Source organism: Hyperoodon ampullatus, assembly GCF_949752795.1.
Source record: "Hyperoodon ampullatus genome assembly, chromosome: 1".
Lineage (NCBI taxonomy): Eukaryota > Metazoa > Chordata > Mammalia > Artiodactyla > Ziphiidae > Hyperoodon > Hyperoodon ampullatus.
In genome coordinates this window covers 26,462,186-26,480,708 of record NC_136914.1, presented here as the reverse complement: position 1 = coordinate 26,480,708, position 18,523 = coordinate 26,462,186, and the positions used below count along the sequence as shown (strand labels likewise).

Genomic DNA, 18,523 nt, shown 5'->3' with positions numbered 1-18,523 from the left:
GGTTTCGGGTAGTGTTATTGTGCGTGGTGAGATGAGGCAGCTGTGTGTGCCTCAGCATTCGGCGATGCTGGGAGCCAGATTTGCCCCCGGAGGGTACAGGAACACGTGGTGGCAGGCAGGCCTGAAGGCAGGGGCTCCTGGGTTTCCTCCTTGGTGTTTGTGTGATGCCTCTTGTCCCCAGTCACAGCCACATTTAGGAAGTGTTGACTTGGAATTAAAAGAAGGAAAAGAAAAGAAAACGATATTCCCAATTCCCCAGTTGTCTAGTTCTGTACCATGTACTTATTCGTTGCTTCTATGTCATATACTTTTAAAAAATGAACAAAGGTTACAGGGCAGCTCCATTTCAAGCAGGCACACTTGAAATGTGATCCATCAGTAGTACTTTGCTAGTTATTGGTTGTGAGACTCACTTGTGGGGAATGGATGGCCCAGGACAAACAGCCTCTCAGGAGGGGATCACATATCTTACCAGTTCATATACATCCTTTTAGGTGAGGGAGAGCAGTCAGGCAGCAGAATCATAATACTGCTGTTTCAGTATTTCGTTCACATAGTATGGAAATGCCAGCACTAATACCATTTATAAAATATTCAGCATCTGCAAAATAAAAATCAGTGAAATTGGGCTTCCTTGGTGGCACAGTGGTTGGGAGTCCGCCTGCCGATGCAGGGGACATGGGTTCGTGCCCTGGTGTGGGAGGATCCCACGTGCCGCGGAGTGGCTGGACCCGTGAGCCATGGCTGCTGAGCCTGCGCGCGCAACGGGAGAGGCTACAGCAGTGAGAGGCCCGCGTACCACACACACACACACACACACACACAAAATCAGTGAAATTATTATATTTCAAATACAAAAACTCATAGACTTGTAAAAAATTTGTAGACATGTACGTAGACTTTCATCTAGGTCTGCTGCTTCTTTTGACTGAATACCCTTCCCTTCGTCACCTCCCATAGAGGTGGCACCTCAGTCCTCCCCCAGGGTGAGGGTCTTCTGGACCACCAACTCTCTGACCTTTGCTCTGGTTCCCAACAATAGTTTCTTTCCAGCCGACTTACCCACCTGAAAGCACGGTGACCCTGCCCTCCAGAAGAGAGATCAGCCTACCTCCAAAACTGGGCTCTTTCAGGGGGCAGGCAGGGGGTAATGGGAGGGACTAGGAGCTGCAGAAGGTGGGCATTAAAGGGGTCTGGGAGGACTTGTGGTGGAGATTGCAGGGAGAGGCTGGTGGGAGAGAGTTGGAGAACTGGAGCGGGACTGCAGAGAGTCAAGAAATACAGAAAACGCTGCTGATTGATGTCTGAAATAACTCTATCGCACCAATAAAAATACTAGTATTGAAAAATACCAGATATGGGCTTCCCTGGTGGCGCAGTGGTTAAGAATCCACCTGCCAATGTAGGGGACACATGTTGGAGCCCTGGTCCGGGAAGATCCCACATGCCGCGGAACAGCTAAGCCCATGCGCCACAACTCCTGAGCCTGCACTCTAAGAGCCCACAAGCCACAACTACTGAGCCCACGCGCCACAACTACTGACGCCTGCATGCTCTAGGGTCTGTGTGCCGCAACTACTGAGCCTGCGAGCCACAACTACTGAAGTCTGCGTGCCTAGAGCCTGTGCTCCACAACAAGAGAAGCCACTGCAATGAGAAGCCCGTGCACCGCAACGACGTGTAGCCCCTGCTCGCCGCAACTAGAGAGAGCCTGCGCACAGCAGCGAAGACCCAATACAGCCAAAAATAACAAATAAATAAATAATAAATAAATTTATAAAAAAGTAAAAATACTAGATATAGTTGTCCCTCAGTATCAATAGTGGATTGGTTCCAGGAGCCCCCATCCCCATACCATGCTCAAGTCCCTCATATAAAATGTTGTATTATTTGCATATAACCTAAGCACATCCTGCCACAGACTTTAAATCATCTCTCGATTACTTATACAACTTAATACAGTGTAAATGCTATGTAAATATTTGCTGGTGTGTGGCAAATTCAAGTTTTGCTTTCTGGAATCTTCTGGAATTGTCTTTTTTATTTTGTTCCCTGCATGTTTTCCATCTGAGGTTGGTTGAATCTGCAGATGCGGAACCGTGGATAAGGAGGGCTGACTGTATACTGCCAATGCTGTAAAGCCAACAACTGTTTTTATAGTGACTGTTTTCACTTCTCCCATAATCACTTTTAATTTGAAGTGTTCAAAACTTTATCTTGCTTTATAGACCAACACACATGGTAAACATCTTTCTTTTGCCTTGAGAATAGGCAAATAATGCTTAGAATAAAATCCCTTCTGAGAGGGAGGTTAGAAAATTCTGAATATTGGCACCAGTTGTTTTTTTTTTTTCCCCCCCCCGGTACGTGGGCCTCTCACTGTTGTGGCCTCTCCCGCTGCGGAGCACAGGCTCCGGACGTGCAGGCTCAGCGGCCATGGCTCACGGGCCCAGCCGCTCCGTGGCACGTGGGATCCTCCCGGACCGGGGCACGAACCTGCGTCGCCTGCATCGGCAGGCAGACTCCCAACCACTGCACCACCAGGGAAGCCCTGGCACCAGTTTTAAACACACTTTCCCAACACACTTATCCCAAGAGATACTTGTACCTGTTGTAGGTACCTAGTGCTGTTTTATGGTGTGTGTGTGTTTATTTTAGTGATTTCAATTCAAAAATTCAAAGTAATTAGAGAAGTAGGCATGAGAATGAATCAAGTCACTCTGGGTTCTGCGTGCAGGATTCCATACCTTGTCTCCCTGGACTGGAATCATTTCTCTGATTAGTGTTTCTCAGGCTAGGGAAATGTTCCAAGATCCCTGAAGGTACATGTTTCTAAAGAATAAGCAAGGGGAATTTTAATTAAAACTGCTTTTCAATGATTTCATTGAAATATACACAAATATAAAAGGAGGTAGATATACACTTCTTATTCATATAGCATTTAAATATAAAACCAAAGCAAATTTACAGATTAGATATTAACAAAACTCTAAAATCAATAAAACACAAATTAGCCTCATGCATTTAACATGATGAGCAAGAAAGCCTTACTGAAGCCAAACCCCACTTGCATTGTGATCAGGACTGCGGGCTGCCAGGCCTGGGGACTTGAGTTCTGCAGCTTGTTCTATACACCCAGGGATGACTCAGCTCTCTTTTGTCCTTTCAGCTGCTATTAAACTTTCATTCATGCAGGGAGCCAGGACTGCAGTGGCCTTCTCCTGGGCACAAATGCATCACTTACAAAGGAAGACTGCTTTTCTTCTTTCTTATTACCCTTGGACAATTCAGTATACATGGCACCAGTGCAATCATTAAAATAAATGCAAATTATATGGTAACACATCATTATAAAGAGGTCATTCAGAATGTGTTTTTATTTTGTTTAGGATATCATTAAAAAAAACCCACAAAATTTAAAAATTGCATAGCGCACTTTCAGATCTCTGGGAATAAATCCGTGGTTTTCTGTTTGAGAAATACTGCTACAGGTCAACATGATCTATACTGTTGATTTTTTTTGTTTCTTTCTGTTAGGTTATGTAGCAAACATTATTTATTAACTTAACAAAACCTTTCAGGAGAGAGTTCCTTTTTTCTCCTGATAAATGAAACTAGCATACCTCTTAGACATGTTTGTGGTTGTATTTATTTATAGGCATACCTTGGAGAAATTGTGGGTTTGGTTCCAGACCACTGCAATAAAGCAGATATCACAGTAAAGCAAGTCACACATTTTTTGGTTTCCCAGTGCATATAAAAGTTATGTTTACATTATAGTGTAGTCTATTAAGTGTGCAATAGTATTATGTTTAAAAAAACAATGAATGTACAAACCTTAATTAAAAAATACTTTATTGCTAAAAAATGTTAGCTGTCATTTTAGCCTTCAGCCAGTCGCAATCTTTTTGCAATGGTAACATCAAAGATCACTGATCACAGGTCACCATAACAAATAAGAATGAGAAACTTTGAAATATTGTGAGAATTACCAAAATGTGACACAGAGACATGAAGTGAGCAAATGCTGTTGGAAATATGGCGCCCATAGTCTTGAGAGACTCAGGGTTGCCACAAAATTCAATTTGTGGGGAAGCAGGGGGAGGGTGGGATGAACTGGGAAATTAGGTTTGACATAAATATACTAACTACCATGTGTAAAACAGATAGCTAGTGGAAACCTGCTGTATAGCACAGGGAGCTCAGCTCGGTGCTCTGATGGCCTAGATGGGTGGGATGGGGTGGGAGGGAGGTCCAAGAGGGAGGGGGGATATACGTATACATATAGCTGATTCACTTCACTGTACAGCAGAAACTAACACAACATTGTAAAGCAATTACACTCCAATAATAAATAAATAAATAAATAATGTAAAAAAACACAAAATTTTTTAAAAAGCAGTATCTGTGAAACACAATAAAGTGAAACCCAATAAAACAAGGTATGTCTGTATTGTTATTCCCCTCCTCAAAAGTTTATTCAGATTTATTCACATATTGATGGAGTGTCTTCTGTAGGCCAGGCATTGGTCTAAGTGCCTAGTCAGGGACAGCTTTCTAAATATCTGTTTTTTTAAATTAATTAATTAATTTTTGGCTGCGTTGGGTCTTCGTTACTGTGTGGGCTTTCTCTAGTTGCGGCGAGTGGGGGCTACTCTTTGTTGTGGTGCACGGGCTTCTCATTACGGTGGCTTCTCTTGTTGCGGAGCACGGGCTCTAGGCACGTGGGCTTCAGTAGTTGCAGCATGCGGGCTCAGTAGTTGTGGCTCGTGGGCTCTAGAGCACAGGCTCAGTAGTTGTGGCACACAGGCTTAGTTGCTTCGCGGCATGTGGGATCTTCCCGGACCAGGGCTCGAACCCGTGTCCTCTGCATTGGCAGGTGGATTCTTAACCACTGCGCCCCAGGGAAGCCCCCCAGGGACAGCTTTCTAAATATTTAGTTTCTCCCAAGAGGAACTCTCTGTGTGTGTGTGTGTGTGTGTGTGTGTGTGTGTGTTTATAAAGGGAGACTTAACATGTTGACAGATGAAATTTGCATTATCCACTTGACCCAACAAAATTAACCTCTGAAGTCATGGTTGTAAAGCTCCTGTTTTGGAATTAGATTTCTTATAAATGAGAGTTCTATTAATATTGTGAATTATGGGGTTAGTGAAATGGTTTGTAAAGGTCCTTAAAAAAATTTTTTTTAATTGTGTTTAGTGTTCTGCTCAGTCAGTATTCATCAAAACAACTAGTCTGTTCCATCAAAACTCCAGTCAGCTGTTCAAATGGTGTTAGTTCCATGGCCAAATGGTCAGATAGGTTACCTGTTTTGTTATTTGTTTTGTTATTTGTGGGAGGTAGAAAGTTCAAGTTTCGAAATCCAACTAAGAGACTTTTTCTTTTTCTTTACATAGAAGGCTAGACCATCTATAATGCAGGTAAATGACTCTGTAAAATTTATTTATGTATTTTTCCAGCAGTATTCTCTGTGGGATACTATAATATTGCCAATAATATGTTTTATTCTAGGATGCTGTAACACTTTGTTCCTACCCTTTCATCTTTGATGCCCAAGCCAAGACCAAAATGTTACAGACCGATGCTGAACTGCAGATGCAGGTAACATATTTTAAACCTTACTTTCTCTTCTTATGGGTTTCTTTCATCTTATACATTCAGTTGTAATTTTTCCTAATAGGAGAAAGTTGATTTGGATGAAGTTCCATTGTAACTTTTAGAACTGTTAGAAAAATTTTCAGCAATTTTATATTGAATATAACACGTATACGTGAATGCACATCTACATAAACAGGGGGGTGGCAAGTGTCTTCATAAAGGGCCATGTAGTAAATATGTGTCTTTGTGGGCCATACAGTTGTCTCGAGTATTCAGCTCTGTCATAGTGTGAAATTTGAATTTTATATAATTTTCACATGTAGTGAAATATTTTTCTTCTGATTTTTTAAAAACTATTTTAAAATGTAAAAACTACTGTCAGCTCAAGAGCTGTACAAAAGCAGGCAGCAGGCTGGATTCGGTCCTTGGGCCATTGTTTGCTGACCCCTGATAGATTTTTAAATGGAGCTTGGCAGTTCTTTTTTTTTTTTTTTTTTTTTTTTTTGCGGTATGTGGGCCTCTCACTGCTGTGGCCTCTCCCCCTGCGGAGCACAGGCTCCGGACGCGCAGGCTCAGCGGCCACGGCTCACTGGCCCAGCTGCTCCGCGGCATGTGGGATCCTCCCAGACCGGGGCACGAACCCGTGTCCCCTGCATCGGCAGGCGGACTCAACCACTGCGCCACCAGGGAAGCCCTGGCAGTTCTTTATTGAGCAAAAACTCAAGTTACAGAGATTTGTTTAATTTATTTTAAACACCCATTTTTATTGTAAAATATAATTGGTTTTGACAAGCCTACAAAGACATCTGTGAATTAGCAATCCAGATCTACCAATTCCCATTGTTGGTGGATATATAACTTCATTCATCTCCCTCTCCCTTTCCCCATCTGTCTGTCTCTCTCTAGCTCTTATCTATATCTGTCTCTCTCTCTCTCTCTCTATATATATATATGTTTTCAAAGTGATAGGTTTTCCAGAGAAAATGGACATTTTTCAAAGAGTAAACACCATTTAGCAAGGGGTTATTAGGTTTCTTTTCCTGCCACTTTGAAAGTCATAGTTTCTACCCACTGTCCGTCATCACATTCTTCTACTAAGATATTATTTCAGTCTTAATCAGCTTAGTCTAAACCATTTTCCTGGAGTGAGTTATGGATCATATGGTTTATATAAAGTGTTTCAGTTAATCTCTTTGGGTTCAGATTAGAAAGATTTGTGTGTTTTGTAAACATGAGTAACTGAGAAAATCTACTGGAAAAGTTAGGAGGAAAATAAAGACCAAAATGGAGCTGCAGTCAGCCTGGCCCCGACCTACCCCCGGTCCAAAGGCAGGGCTGGCCGCTGTCCCCACTCACAGGTGCTCTCTGAGTGGTAACTGTGCTCTTGGATGTGCTGTTCCAGGTGGCGGTCAACGGGGCCAACCTGCAGAACGTCTTCATGCTTCTCACCTTGGAGCCTCTGCTGGCCAGAAGCCCCTTCCTGGTCCTTCATGTTCGCAGGAGCAACCTTGTTGGAGATGCCCTGAGAGAGCTGAGCATTCATTCTGATATTGATTTGAAAAAACCTCTCAAAGTGAGTGCTTCCGTATATTCCTCTAAATACCTTCCTGGGTTTTCTTTAAACAGTGTTGAGGAAGCAGCAGAGATTTTATTAAAATCGTGGAGTACGGCCATTCATTCTTTCTTTCATTCATTTTACAAGAATTTACTCACTTCCTTCTGTCCAGTCACCAAAGAGAACATCTCAACGTGACATCAGATAAAAATGCCAGTGGATTACTTGAGGGGAATATAGGGCCTTTTTTTGTCTGCTGTCTTCAGTTTACCTGCTCCAGCTCTACCAAAACCAAGCAAACAACAGCACTACTAAAGCTTCAACTAGGTAAAACTACCAAGCCAGCATCTAGGAAGTCTTTGGATGTCAAAGATTTAAGAGAAGGAAGGTAAAAAAAAAAATAATAAAGAGAACGGAAAGGTAGTGAAATTGTCTGGGCAGCTGGTGGCCTGTTAGGATAGGCCCTCTCAGTACTTGGAAGTGATTAAATTAAGAAATCGTCTTTCCTCAGAGATTAGGCATGTTTGTGTCACCGCTTAGTATATTCCCAGGGCTTAGCACAATGCTTGGTACGCGGTAGCTGGTCAGTAAATATTTAGTGAACTATTGAAGTTTTAAGTGATTTACCTTTCCCTTCAGAAGACTTTCCTAACTCTATTTCCAATCCTGTTGTAAACTCCAGTTTCTGAAATGTAATAGGCAAGAAACTGATGGTCTCCATGATACTGTCACCCTTTTAAAAATTTCCAGTAAGTAGTATCAGTCCCATCAGTCTGCCTGGGAGTTCTCCCTAGAACTTCTGGGTTAGGTTTTTGATATTGCAAAGAGAGGGCGCTTTCTTTGCCCCTTGTTTTCAGTCAGTAATTCAGATGGGACAGTTCTTACTTGGTAGCACGTTTGAGTTAAGTTTTCTGCTGGCACCCATATAATTGGAGACCTTTACTCTCTTGCTCTAGGCAACCTTGACCACAGGCACCGAGATAAGCTTGCTTTTTTTTTTATTTTGGCTGCTCCACGCAGCACGCGAGATCTTAGTTCCCTGTCCCCTGATCAAACCCGTGGCCCCAGCACTGGAAGTGCGGAGTCTTAACCACTGGACCACCAGGGAAGTTCCCAGCATAAGCTTTCTTAAATGCTGTTTTTAGTTCTGTCCCTGAGCCCTTACCAGTAAAATGGGGATGATAATAGTAATTCCAGTGTGTGAGCCTGTTCTGAGGATTAGCTTAGTGGAGTTTAAGTGCTGGCTGGCATGTAGGAGACTCTCAGTAAATCTCGTCCTTTGGTTTGCTGTGGCTGTTGTTGTGATGGGTCTCTCTGTAGCCCCTCCCAGAGCCCAGGTCTGTGTCTGCTCAGAATGCACTCCTCCCTCTCATATGCATCAGTTAGTTCAAGAACCCCACTGAGAGAGATTTCTTCCTTTATTCAAGGTAGTCACTGCTTTTCTCTACGTGCCAGAACATTGACCTCTCAGTGTATCTGACTCTTTGAAAATAAAATGTATTCTCGAATTGGGTCTTTTATGTTTGCCTCCCTGCCCCAAATAGATGGTAAACTTTCTGTGGACATACGGTAAACTTCTGACTTGCTCTGTATCCCGTGAAGTGCCTGGTAAAATTTTGTGTGTTTATAAGTGCCTTGTTAATAATCAGCAGATAACACTTTGCAGTTTTCATTGCGTCCGTGTGTTCTCTGTTACATCTTCCTTTCTTTGTCCTGACTTTGGAAAGAATTTGCTAAAGAAAAACCAAACAACAAAAAAACAAACATAAAATGCCAGTGATTTCCCTGAAATACTAATTCTGCTTTCATTATTTCAAGGTCATTTTTGATGGTGAAGAAGCAGTGGATGCTGGTGGCGTCACAAAGGAGTTCTTTCTTTTACTATTAAAAGAATTGTTGAATCCCATCTATGGAATGTTCACCTACTATCAGGATTCAAATCTCTTGTGGTTTTCAGATACGGTAAGTTAGTGATGTCACCATTCAACAGATGGATTGAATTAAACTGCCTTTTTTGTTGTCAGACCAATCCCTATAGCCTTCTGGTGTTTACAGAGGGGAGCATAACAAAGGTAGTCATTTAACATGAGTATCTTCATGTTTCCCATCTTCATGTTTCACCTGTTGCTAAGACCTCATAGTGTGTTTTGTCACCCATTAGCCCCATTTCCATTTCTAGTAGGTAAGCTCCAAGTTTTGTAATCCTCGGAGGGTAGAAAGAGTATGGTATGATAAGGAAATTGGTTTTATGACATATAAAAAGTAGTTGTCAAATATATCTTATTTGAATAACAGTGATAGTATGTGTATGAATACCCATACAAATGTACACACACTCACATTTTTGAAAATTCAGTTGGAGAGCTAAGTTTTAAAAGGCATTCCCATTTCAAGCAGACTATCGTTTAGCTCTTTTTCTACCAAAGTTTTCTCCCTAGATCTGCACTGTCTTGAAAGGTAGCCATTAGCTTCCTGTGGCTATTTAAGTTTACATTTTATTTAATTAAAATTAAGTAATAGGAAAGTCATTCCCTCAGTTGTACTAACCACCGTTCAAGTGCTCAGTAGACACATGTAGTTAGTGGCTGCCATCTGGGACGGCACAGAATAGAATATTTCCGTCACTGCAGAAAGTTCGGTTGGACAGTATTACTCTAAATGAGGGTAAGCTGTTCTCTGTATCACAGCTGAGCTGTAGATGCTTAACTTACAGCATTGCATCTTTGGGGGGCAGCTGAACTTTTGTTAGGGGTACTTCTCTGCTTCAGAAGGTAACTAAATATTAACGAGATCTTCATTCTTTCATACTGAAAATATTTTAAGGTAAATGGCAGATTGTTTTGAGGGCTGCAAACACTGCTTTTCTTTTTTTAAAAAAATGTTTATTTATTTATTTTTGGCTGTGTCAGGTCTTAGTTGCGGCGCAGGCTCTTCGTTGTGGCATGCGGGCTCCAGAGCGCGTGGGCTCTGTAGTTGCGGCACGTGGGCTCTGTAGTTGCAGCACGCGGGCTTAGTTGCCCTGTGGCATGTGGGATCTTAGTTCCCCTACCACGGATCAAACCCACGTCCTCTGCATTGGAAGGCGGATTCTTAACCACTGGCCCACCAGGGAAGTCCCTGCTTTTCTTTTTAACACATGTGCACATGTGGTGAAAGTGTTTTGTAGAGCACAACTGGTTTCACTTAATCGGCATAACCTGCGGACTCGCCATCTACAACTCCACCGTGGTGGACCTGCACTTCCCGTTGGCTCTCTATAAGAAGCTGCTGAACGTGCAGCCTGGCCTGGAAGACTTGAAGGAGCTGTCACCCACGGAAGGAAGGTACGGAGCTGGAAGACGGGAGCCTGGCGTGGAGAACTGCTCTGGCGCCGGGACCAAAGGTTGACAGCATCATGTGTACAAGTTAAGAGTTTATCATTAGACTGGGCTGTGTGTGCTTTGTCTTAAGACGTGGCTCCACAGCTACTGGCTTGAAGCAGTGCCTGTGTCACTCTAGGTGCAGAAGGAGAAAGGGGAAAAGGGAAGTCGTAGCTGCCCAGGAATCCAGCTGTCTGCTTGTCTTGTCCTGAACAAAAAATTAGGACTTCGAGCTTTGTCCTGGTCCATAAGTACAGGGGAGAAAGTATTGAAAAGGGAGTCTGTATTTTGAAAAAACATACAGGTCTCCCTGTCCTTCTGTGTTTCTCTTTTCTGTGTCACCTTGACTGTCACACCGCAGCCACACTCACAGCACTTCTGGTCACCAAACGTCTGGCGGTTTCCCCCTACCACCAAGTAATTCTCCACGACGCCAGCTGGTGTCCTGCAGTTCATCTCAGTTCTGACACCGTCTACCTAGAGATGGCATTGGATCCCACAAGCTCAGTGCTCGGTCCCTCCAGACTACTCTCACCCACTTCGGGTGCCAGTCGCAAGCAGTAGGTGTCCAGGTTACCCACAACTTCTGTCTGATCTGGTTACAAATCAGAAGTTCTCGTGACCCCTCCTCGGGCCCGATTAATTTCCTAGAGCGGCCCGAAGAATTCAGGGAAACACTTAGGTTTAGCAGTTTATTCAAGGTTTACGATAAAGGATACAGATGAACAGCCAGTTGAAGAGATACATAGGGTGAGGCCTGGAGGGGCCCTGAGTGTAGTAGGAGCTTCTGACCCCATGGGGTTGGGGTGCACTACCCTCCCCCTGTGTGGATGTGCTCACCAACCTGGAAGCTCCCTGAAGCCCCTACTATTGGGATTTTAAGGAGGCTTCCTTACGGGTGATCAGTTATGACCTTCACTTCCAGCCCCTCTCCCCTCTCTGGAGAATGGGGGGCGTGGAGCTGAAGATCACGGCTGGGTCCTTCTGGTGACCAGCCCCCGCCCAGGAGCCCACCCAGAATCACCCCATTAGAACAAAAGATGCTCCTGATCCTCTCATCACTTAGGGTTTGGGGAACCCTGTGCCAGGAACTGGGGACAGAGACCAATGTACGCATTTTCTGTTATGTCACAGAGCCTTTTGAAGAAAGTAGTTTGAGATATAATTTGCATACCACACAATTCACCCAGCTAAAGTATACAATTCAGTGACTTTTAGTATATTCAGAGTTGTACAGCCTTTATTACAATCAATTTTAGAATATTTTCATCACCTGAAAAAGAAACCTGGTGCTCCTTAGTCGACATCCCCAACTTCCTCATCCCCCAAGCCCTAGGCAACCACTAAGCTACTTTCTGCCTCTATTGATTGCCTATTCTGGATATTTCACATAAATAGAATCATACCATGTGTTTTTTTTTTTTTTTTTTTGCGGTACGCGGGCCTCTCACTGCTGTGGCCTCTCCCATTGCGGAGCACAGGCTCCGGACGCGCAGGCTCAGCGGCCATGGCTCACGGGCCCAGCCGCTCCGTGGCATGTGGGATCTTCCCAGGCCGGGGCACGGACCCGTGTCCCCTGCATCGGCAGGAGGACTCTCAACCACTGTGCCACCAGGGAAGCCCCATGTGTGTTTTTTTGTGACTGGCTTCTTTCACACAGCACATTTTCAAGGTTCATCTAAGTTGCAACTTGTATCAGTATTTTATTTCTTTTTATTGCCAACTAATATTTTGTTATATGGATATATACCACATTTTGTTTATCCATTCATCAGTTGATGGACATTTGGCTTTCTCCTACCTTCTGGCTATTACTAATAGTGCTGCTGTGGATATTCTTACAGACTTTTTGTGTTGATGTTAAGTTTTCATTTTTCTTGGGTATGTACCTAGGAGTGGAATTGCCAGGTCAAATGGTAACTCTATGTTTAGCCTTTTGAGGAACCTCCAGACGGTTTTCCAGCGTAGTGGAGCCATGTTTTTATGTTATTATTCTTTCTGGCTCTTAAAAACTCCTTTTATTCTGAGTTTCTCTGTATTGATTTTAGGTAGCATAAGGCAAAGTATATAAAAAGACACCATATCTGTGACTTTCTCTAAACAGTACAATTCTTTTGACTTCAACAGGAAGGAACATCCCTTTTTTATGGAGAAAGAATACTGATTTTAAGATGGAGATAGAGGAAGGGTGGTCTCTAATGTGCCCTCTGGAAATGAGACTGTCACACCACCAGGATAGGACACCAATACAGAGAAATCATAAAGGATGTGGGGAGACGGTGCACAGAGAGAGGAAAAGAAAATTTAGAAGGAATATAAAAAAATGACAGAGGAGACCCAGGCAGGGTTGCTTTTTTTGGTAACTGAGAGTGACAGAAATGTGTGCTATTTTCTTTGCCAACCTGGCTGAGAATGATACATTTCAAGTAATCTTGGCTGGTTAACTGGAAACAGATTTAAATTCCACACTAAGAATTTTCTTTCTGGGCAATTTTCTTTCTTTATGGAACTGCCAGACTCCACGATCACTAAAGAAGAAAGTGTGAATGAGGTCTAGTAATAAGAACGTATTCTTGTGAGAGTATACGATATGATCATTGTTGGCAGAAACATGTTTCGATGTTCTTTAATATGGCAGTTCTTTACCATACAGCGCCCCTTGCATGAACAAGTAAGCCATTAAGATTCCTAAGTGGATACAGTGACTTTGTAGCTTTTTTTTTTTTATGGTAAGAGGATTTTTCTACTAATGCATATGGGTAAAGCAAGTCTGTAGGACTGCTGCAAGACCATCTCCTCATGTATCTATTTCTGAGGAATACCAGAGTTAACACATGTGTCAGATATGACTCCATCTGAATTTCTTCATAAATTCAGTAAGATTTGTCAGTAGGAACAGAGAATGATTAATGAGTGTCTTACAAGTCAACTGCCGTATTTCTTTTCAAGATACAGTTAACATGATTTTCTGTCAGTCTGGATTTATGTTCATTCTAGAATCTTCTTTTATAGCGTTTCCTTGCAAACAGTCTGGTGGGCATGTGACTGAGATAGAAACACTGTTGCCATGCCTGATTTGCCTCATTTCCTTTCTCTGTCAATCTGTGATTAGGAGTCTTCAAGAACTTTTAGATTACCCTGGGGAAGATATTGAGGAGACTTTCTGCCTCAACTTCACGGTAAGGATTTCCACAGTTTACTCATGATTGTAGCTGTCTCTTTCAACATGCTTACAAGTCACAATTAACATTAATTTTTCTCCAAATGAAAGAACAAATTCAGAGACTTCTCTGAACCAAATTATTTTAGTCATAGTGTCTTTTTTTATTTTTATTTTTAAAATTTTATTTATTTATTGGCTGCATTGGGTCTTCGTTGCTGTGTGCGGGCTTTCTCTAGCTGTGGCGAGCGGGGGCTACTCTTCATTGCAGTGTGCAGGCTTCTCATTGCAGTGGCTTCTCTTGTTGTGGAGCACAGGCTTTAGGCACATGGGCTCAGTAGTTGTGGCACACGGGCTTACCTGCTCCGCAGCATGTGGGATCTTCCTGGACCAGGGCTCGAACCTGTGTTCCCTGCATTGGCAGGCGGATTCTTAGCCACTGCGCTACCAGGGAAGTCCCTTTAGTGTCTTTTTTAAAATCAAAGTATAGTTGCTGTACAATATTATATCAGTTACATGTGTACAATATAGTGATTCACAATTTTTAAAGGTTATACTCCATTTATAGTTATTATAAAATATTTGCTATATTCCTCATGTTGTACAGTATGTCTTTGTAGCTTATTTTATACCTAATAGCTTGTACGCCTTAGTCCCCTACCGCTATACTGTCCCTACCCTCTTCCCTCTCCCCACTGGTAACCACTGGTTTGTTCTCTAAATCTGTGAGTCTGCTTCTCTTTTGTTATGTTTACTAGTTTGTTGTGTTTTTTAGATTCTATGTACAAGTGACATCGTACAGTATTTGTCTTTCTCAGTCTGACTTATTTCACTTAGCATAAAACCCTCCAAGTTCATCCGTGTTGCTGCAAATGGCACAATTTCCTTCTTTTTTTGTGGCTGAGTAGTATTCCATTGTGTCACATCTTATTTACCCATTCATCTGCTGATGGACACTTAGGTTGCTTCCATATCTTGGCTACTGTAAATAATGTTGCTGTAAACATTGGGGTGCATGTATTTTTTTGAATGTTTTTGTTTTTTTCAGATATATACTCAGGAGTAGAATTGGTGGGTCATATGGTAGAGTGTCTTGAATGTTACAGGAGTTCAGTAAATGTGTTGAATAAATGAATGAATGATTAATCTATACAATTAAGAAAATTACTGAAGCATTATTCCTCTTTACTCCTATGCATATAATTTCTTTTCTGGAGTTCATATCATTTTCTCTTTGATTGCATTTATTGGCAACTCCATGTCTTGGCATATATACACTACCAAATGTAAAATCGATAGCTAGTGGGAAGCAGCTGCATAGCACAGGGAGATCAGCTCGGTGCTTTGTGACCAGCTAGAGGGGTGGGATAGGGAGGGTGGGAGGGAGGGAGACACAAGAGGGAAGAGATACGGGGATATAGGTATATGTATAGCTGATTCACTTTGTTATACAGCAGAAACTAACACAACATTGTAAAGCAATTATACTCCAATAAAGATGTTAAAAAAAAAAACAGTAATGAAGAAAAAAAAAAAGATATCTTTTTAAGGTGCCAGTGCTCTCTGACTCAGGTTCCCTTTCTCCTCCTGAGAATGTTCTGTGGTAATAAGTAGTCATTAAGCTACATTTGTTCCTAAAGCTTCTCTCAGTCATTGGGGTCTAGAAAGATAAGTGGTCTACAAAATTGAAATGTTTCTTTCTTCCCCCTTAAATATAGATTTGTCGAGAAAGCTATGGTGTGTTTGAACAGAAGAAGCTGATACCTGGGGGAGACAGAGTGGCTGTGTGCAAGGAGAACAGGTTAGTCCTGACCCTGGACCATGCACACATTACTTCATTTCTCTGCACTTTTCCTTTTAAGACCAAGACTGAAGTTAAATTTTCATCCCTTCTTTAGAGGGAGTAAGGGTGCTAAGGCAACTTTAGGGGTTTAATAGTAGAGGAAGCAGCAGACCTGGGTTCAGGAGATAACTGTTGTAGTTCTCCATCTCTGTCTTACTGGCTTTGACCCTGAGCAAATCACGTAAACTCTCTGATCTCAGTTTCTCATCTGTCAAATGGGAGTTATAATAACTGTCCTGCCTCCCTCATGGAATAGTTGTGAGACTAAAGTGAGATAATTTTTAGGAGAACATTTTGGAATGAATGAACTCCCAGCATTTAGCACAAAGTTTCCAGTATCCAGCAGAGTGACTGGCATAAAAATGCTCCCAAAAATGTGTTGAATAAGCGAATGCTGTAAAGATGCTTACTATTATTGGGGTTTTATTGCTGAAGAATTTGTAATACAGGTTTTAAATTAAATTCTTTCTGCCTCATGAAAATTAATTCAAGTATATCTGATTTTTCAGGATAGTTTTCTCTGTGTTATCCCTTTGGAGGAGAAAAAAATTCAATTTTGTTTGCTTTTGAATTAAATTATGAGTGAGGTTGTTGGCCATCTGCATGTTAATTAATTCAGTTTACAAGCACCGAGTGTCTGCTGTATGCCAGGCATGTTGCTGGGTCTAGGAAATAAGTAACTTTTATCCTCAAGACTAGCTGGGAAGGGGCAGTGTAATGAATGGTTGCAGTAGATTATGGTGCATGTGATAGGAAAGTGATAGGCCAAGTGCCAAGGGACCAGGGGGAGAGGCCATAACACTTTGACCAAACACTGAAGAGGGAAAACATTTTAGACACAGGGAATAATATGAGTCAGACTCTCAAATTTAACACGTGCCAGAGAATGATGAGTATTTGTGGGGCGGGGGTTAGGGTGTGGATGGAGGGTGGGTGCAGTAGTATTGGGGTGGTGCTTGTCAAGACCTTGAACGGGTTTGCAGTGGGACATGGCTGATCTCTGTTTGAGTGATGACTGGTGGCCATATGTAAATCAGCCACGTGTGGAGAGGCCCATTAGGAGGCTGTTGAGGTAGCTCAAGGGCGGGGTGGTAAGGGCCAAAGTGAAGGTAGCAGGGATACGGAGCCGGCTATGTGTTTATGTAATCAGCAGGAGCTAGTGTCTCATTATATACAGATGGTACTAGAGAGGCATGTAATGTTTTTCTTTTTTAATCAATTTATTTATTTATTTATGGCTGCATTGGGTCTTCGTTGCTGTGCACGGGCTTTCTCTAGTTGCAACGAGCAGGGGCTACTCTTTGTTGCCGAGCGGGCTTCTCACTGCGGTGGCTTCTCTTGTTGTGGAGCACGGGCTCTAGGCGCACGGGCTCAGTAGTTGTGGCTCGTGGGCTCTAGAGCACAGGCTCAGTAGTTGTGGCGCACGTGCTTAGCTGCTCCGCGGCATGTGGGATCTTCCCGGACCAGGGCTCGAACACCCATGTCCCCTGCATTGGCAGGCAGATTCTTAACCACTGCGCCACCAGGGGAAGTCCCGAGAGGCACGTATTGATAACAACTCTGAGGCTTCTAATTTGGAGAGCTGACCAACAGGAAACAGAATCTGTAGCGCAGGGTGGAGGGGAAAGAGTTCTATTTTGTATATGTTGATTTTGACATGTCTGTGTGATACCTAGGTGATTTTGTTTAGAGCTGAAGATTTATGTCTATCATCAAGAGAGGTCTTTTTTTAAAATGAATTCATAGTTTTTTTTTAAGTAGGATGTTTCCGTTTTCTTCTTTGCATTTAAAATTTTAATACAGGCTTTAAAGGTTACTTTCCATTTACAGTTCTTACAAAGTATTGGCTGTATCCCCATATTGTACAGTACACCCTTGAACCTATCTTACACCAGGTAGTTAGTACCTCCCACTTCCCACCCCCTATGTTGCACCTCCCCCCGACAGGTAACCATAGTTTGTTCTCTGTGTCTGTGAGTCTGCTGCTTTTTTCTTATATTCACTAGTTTGTTGTATTAGAAGAGAAGTCTTATATCAGTAGTTTATTTGTTTACTTACGCCCGTCTTAATCACCAGTGAATTTGAGGTTGCCTACACAAGGAAAAAAGTGGTGAAATAAATAAAAAACGAGGACAGGGAAAATGTCTGTTCTTAGATGAGTTGTATGTATTAGAATAGAAAGTAGACTCTTGAGATGAGGATTTAGGGACTGTTAGCACATTAGCTAGAGACAAAACTTCTTGGCTTAAAGAAGTGGTAGGGGTGAGGAAAGATGAGGGAGTAGCAGTCTCCACTTGGGAGGGTTGTGAGCGAAGCAAGGGTTCACTGAAGCTATGGAAAAGGTTACAGATGAAGAGAAGTTGTATGCTGTTTTAAGCATGTTGGGAAATTAAAGCTAATTCACTCTGGGTGTTAGTTGGCTTCTTACTGTAAATAGTTGCAAAGATGCAAACAGAGATCCTATGAAATTCACTCTATCCAAGTGATGTATGTTGGCTTCCTCCCATAAGTTTTCCCTTTGGAAAGCAGGAATGATAGAAAAACTGACAGGCCTCTTCTTCCATCCTTTTACATTTTTAAAGATAGCTAGAAGCCAAAGTGGTCTAATGTAACATTCAGTCATCTTTTTTTGTCATGTAAACCTTCCAGACTATCCAGGAAGCCTCAGCTTTGGGGAAAGTGTGAGCTATATTACCAGAATTAAGTAAAATAATCCAGAGTTGCTAAGTGCCCAACAAAATGGCTTCAGATGATGAAATTATCTTGACTCTGGGAATCTAATATAGAGGCTAGTCTTGTCTCAAGTAGGTGTTTCAATTGAAACTCTAACTTGATGAGAATCTTTTGGAGCTGAAAGCACTGTCCTTTCTTTATCTACATAACGTTGGTATTTTTGTTAACAGCAAATGATTTGTTTAATAAGAACAGTCTCATTATTCCGTAGAGTCTGATAATGTTTTTATTTTTTATTTTATTTATTTTTAATTTAAAAATATTTATTTATT

At 42.2% G+C, this 18,523-nt stretch overlaps 1 protein-coding gene across 5 annotated transcripts in view; it reads left to right on the top strand.

Annotated features, from left to right (window-relative positions):
- Positions 1 to 18,523, top strand: part of HERC3 (HECT and RLD domain containing E3 ubiquitin protein ligase 3) — a gene marked incomplete at both ends in the record, with an annotated part of 127,916 nt that overhangs the window by 68,419 nt on the left and 40,974 nt on the right. For 3 of the 5 annotated variants that reach the window (XM_079717296.1, XM_079717295.1, XM_079717297.1), the window contains 6 exons: positions 5,515 to 5,604; positions 7,004 to 7,174; positions 8,975 to 9,118; positions 10,313 to 10,479; positions 13,628 to 13,694; positions 15,394 to 15,476. In XM_079717296.1, coding sequence (XP_079573422.1) covers positions 5,515 to 5,604; positions 7,004 to 7,174; positions 8,975 to 9,118; positions 10,313 to 10,479; positions 13,628 to 13,694; positions 15,394 to 15,476 — 722 coding nt within the window. Of the gene's footprint in view, positions 1 to 5,399; positions 5,424 to 5,514; positions 5,605 to 7,003; positions 7,175 to 8,974; positions 9,119 to 10,312; positions 10,480 to 13,627; positions 13,695 to 15,393; positions 15,481 to 18,523 lie in introns of all 5 variants that reach the window. The other 2 variants (XM_079717298.1, XM_079717294.1) reach the window with 2 other exon arrangements.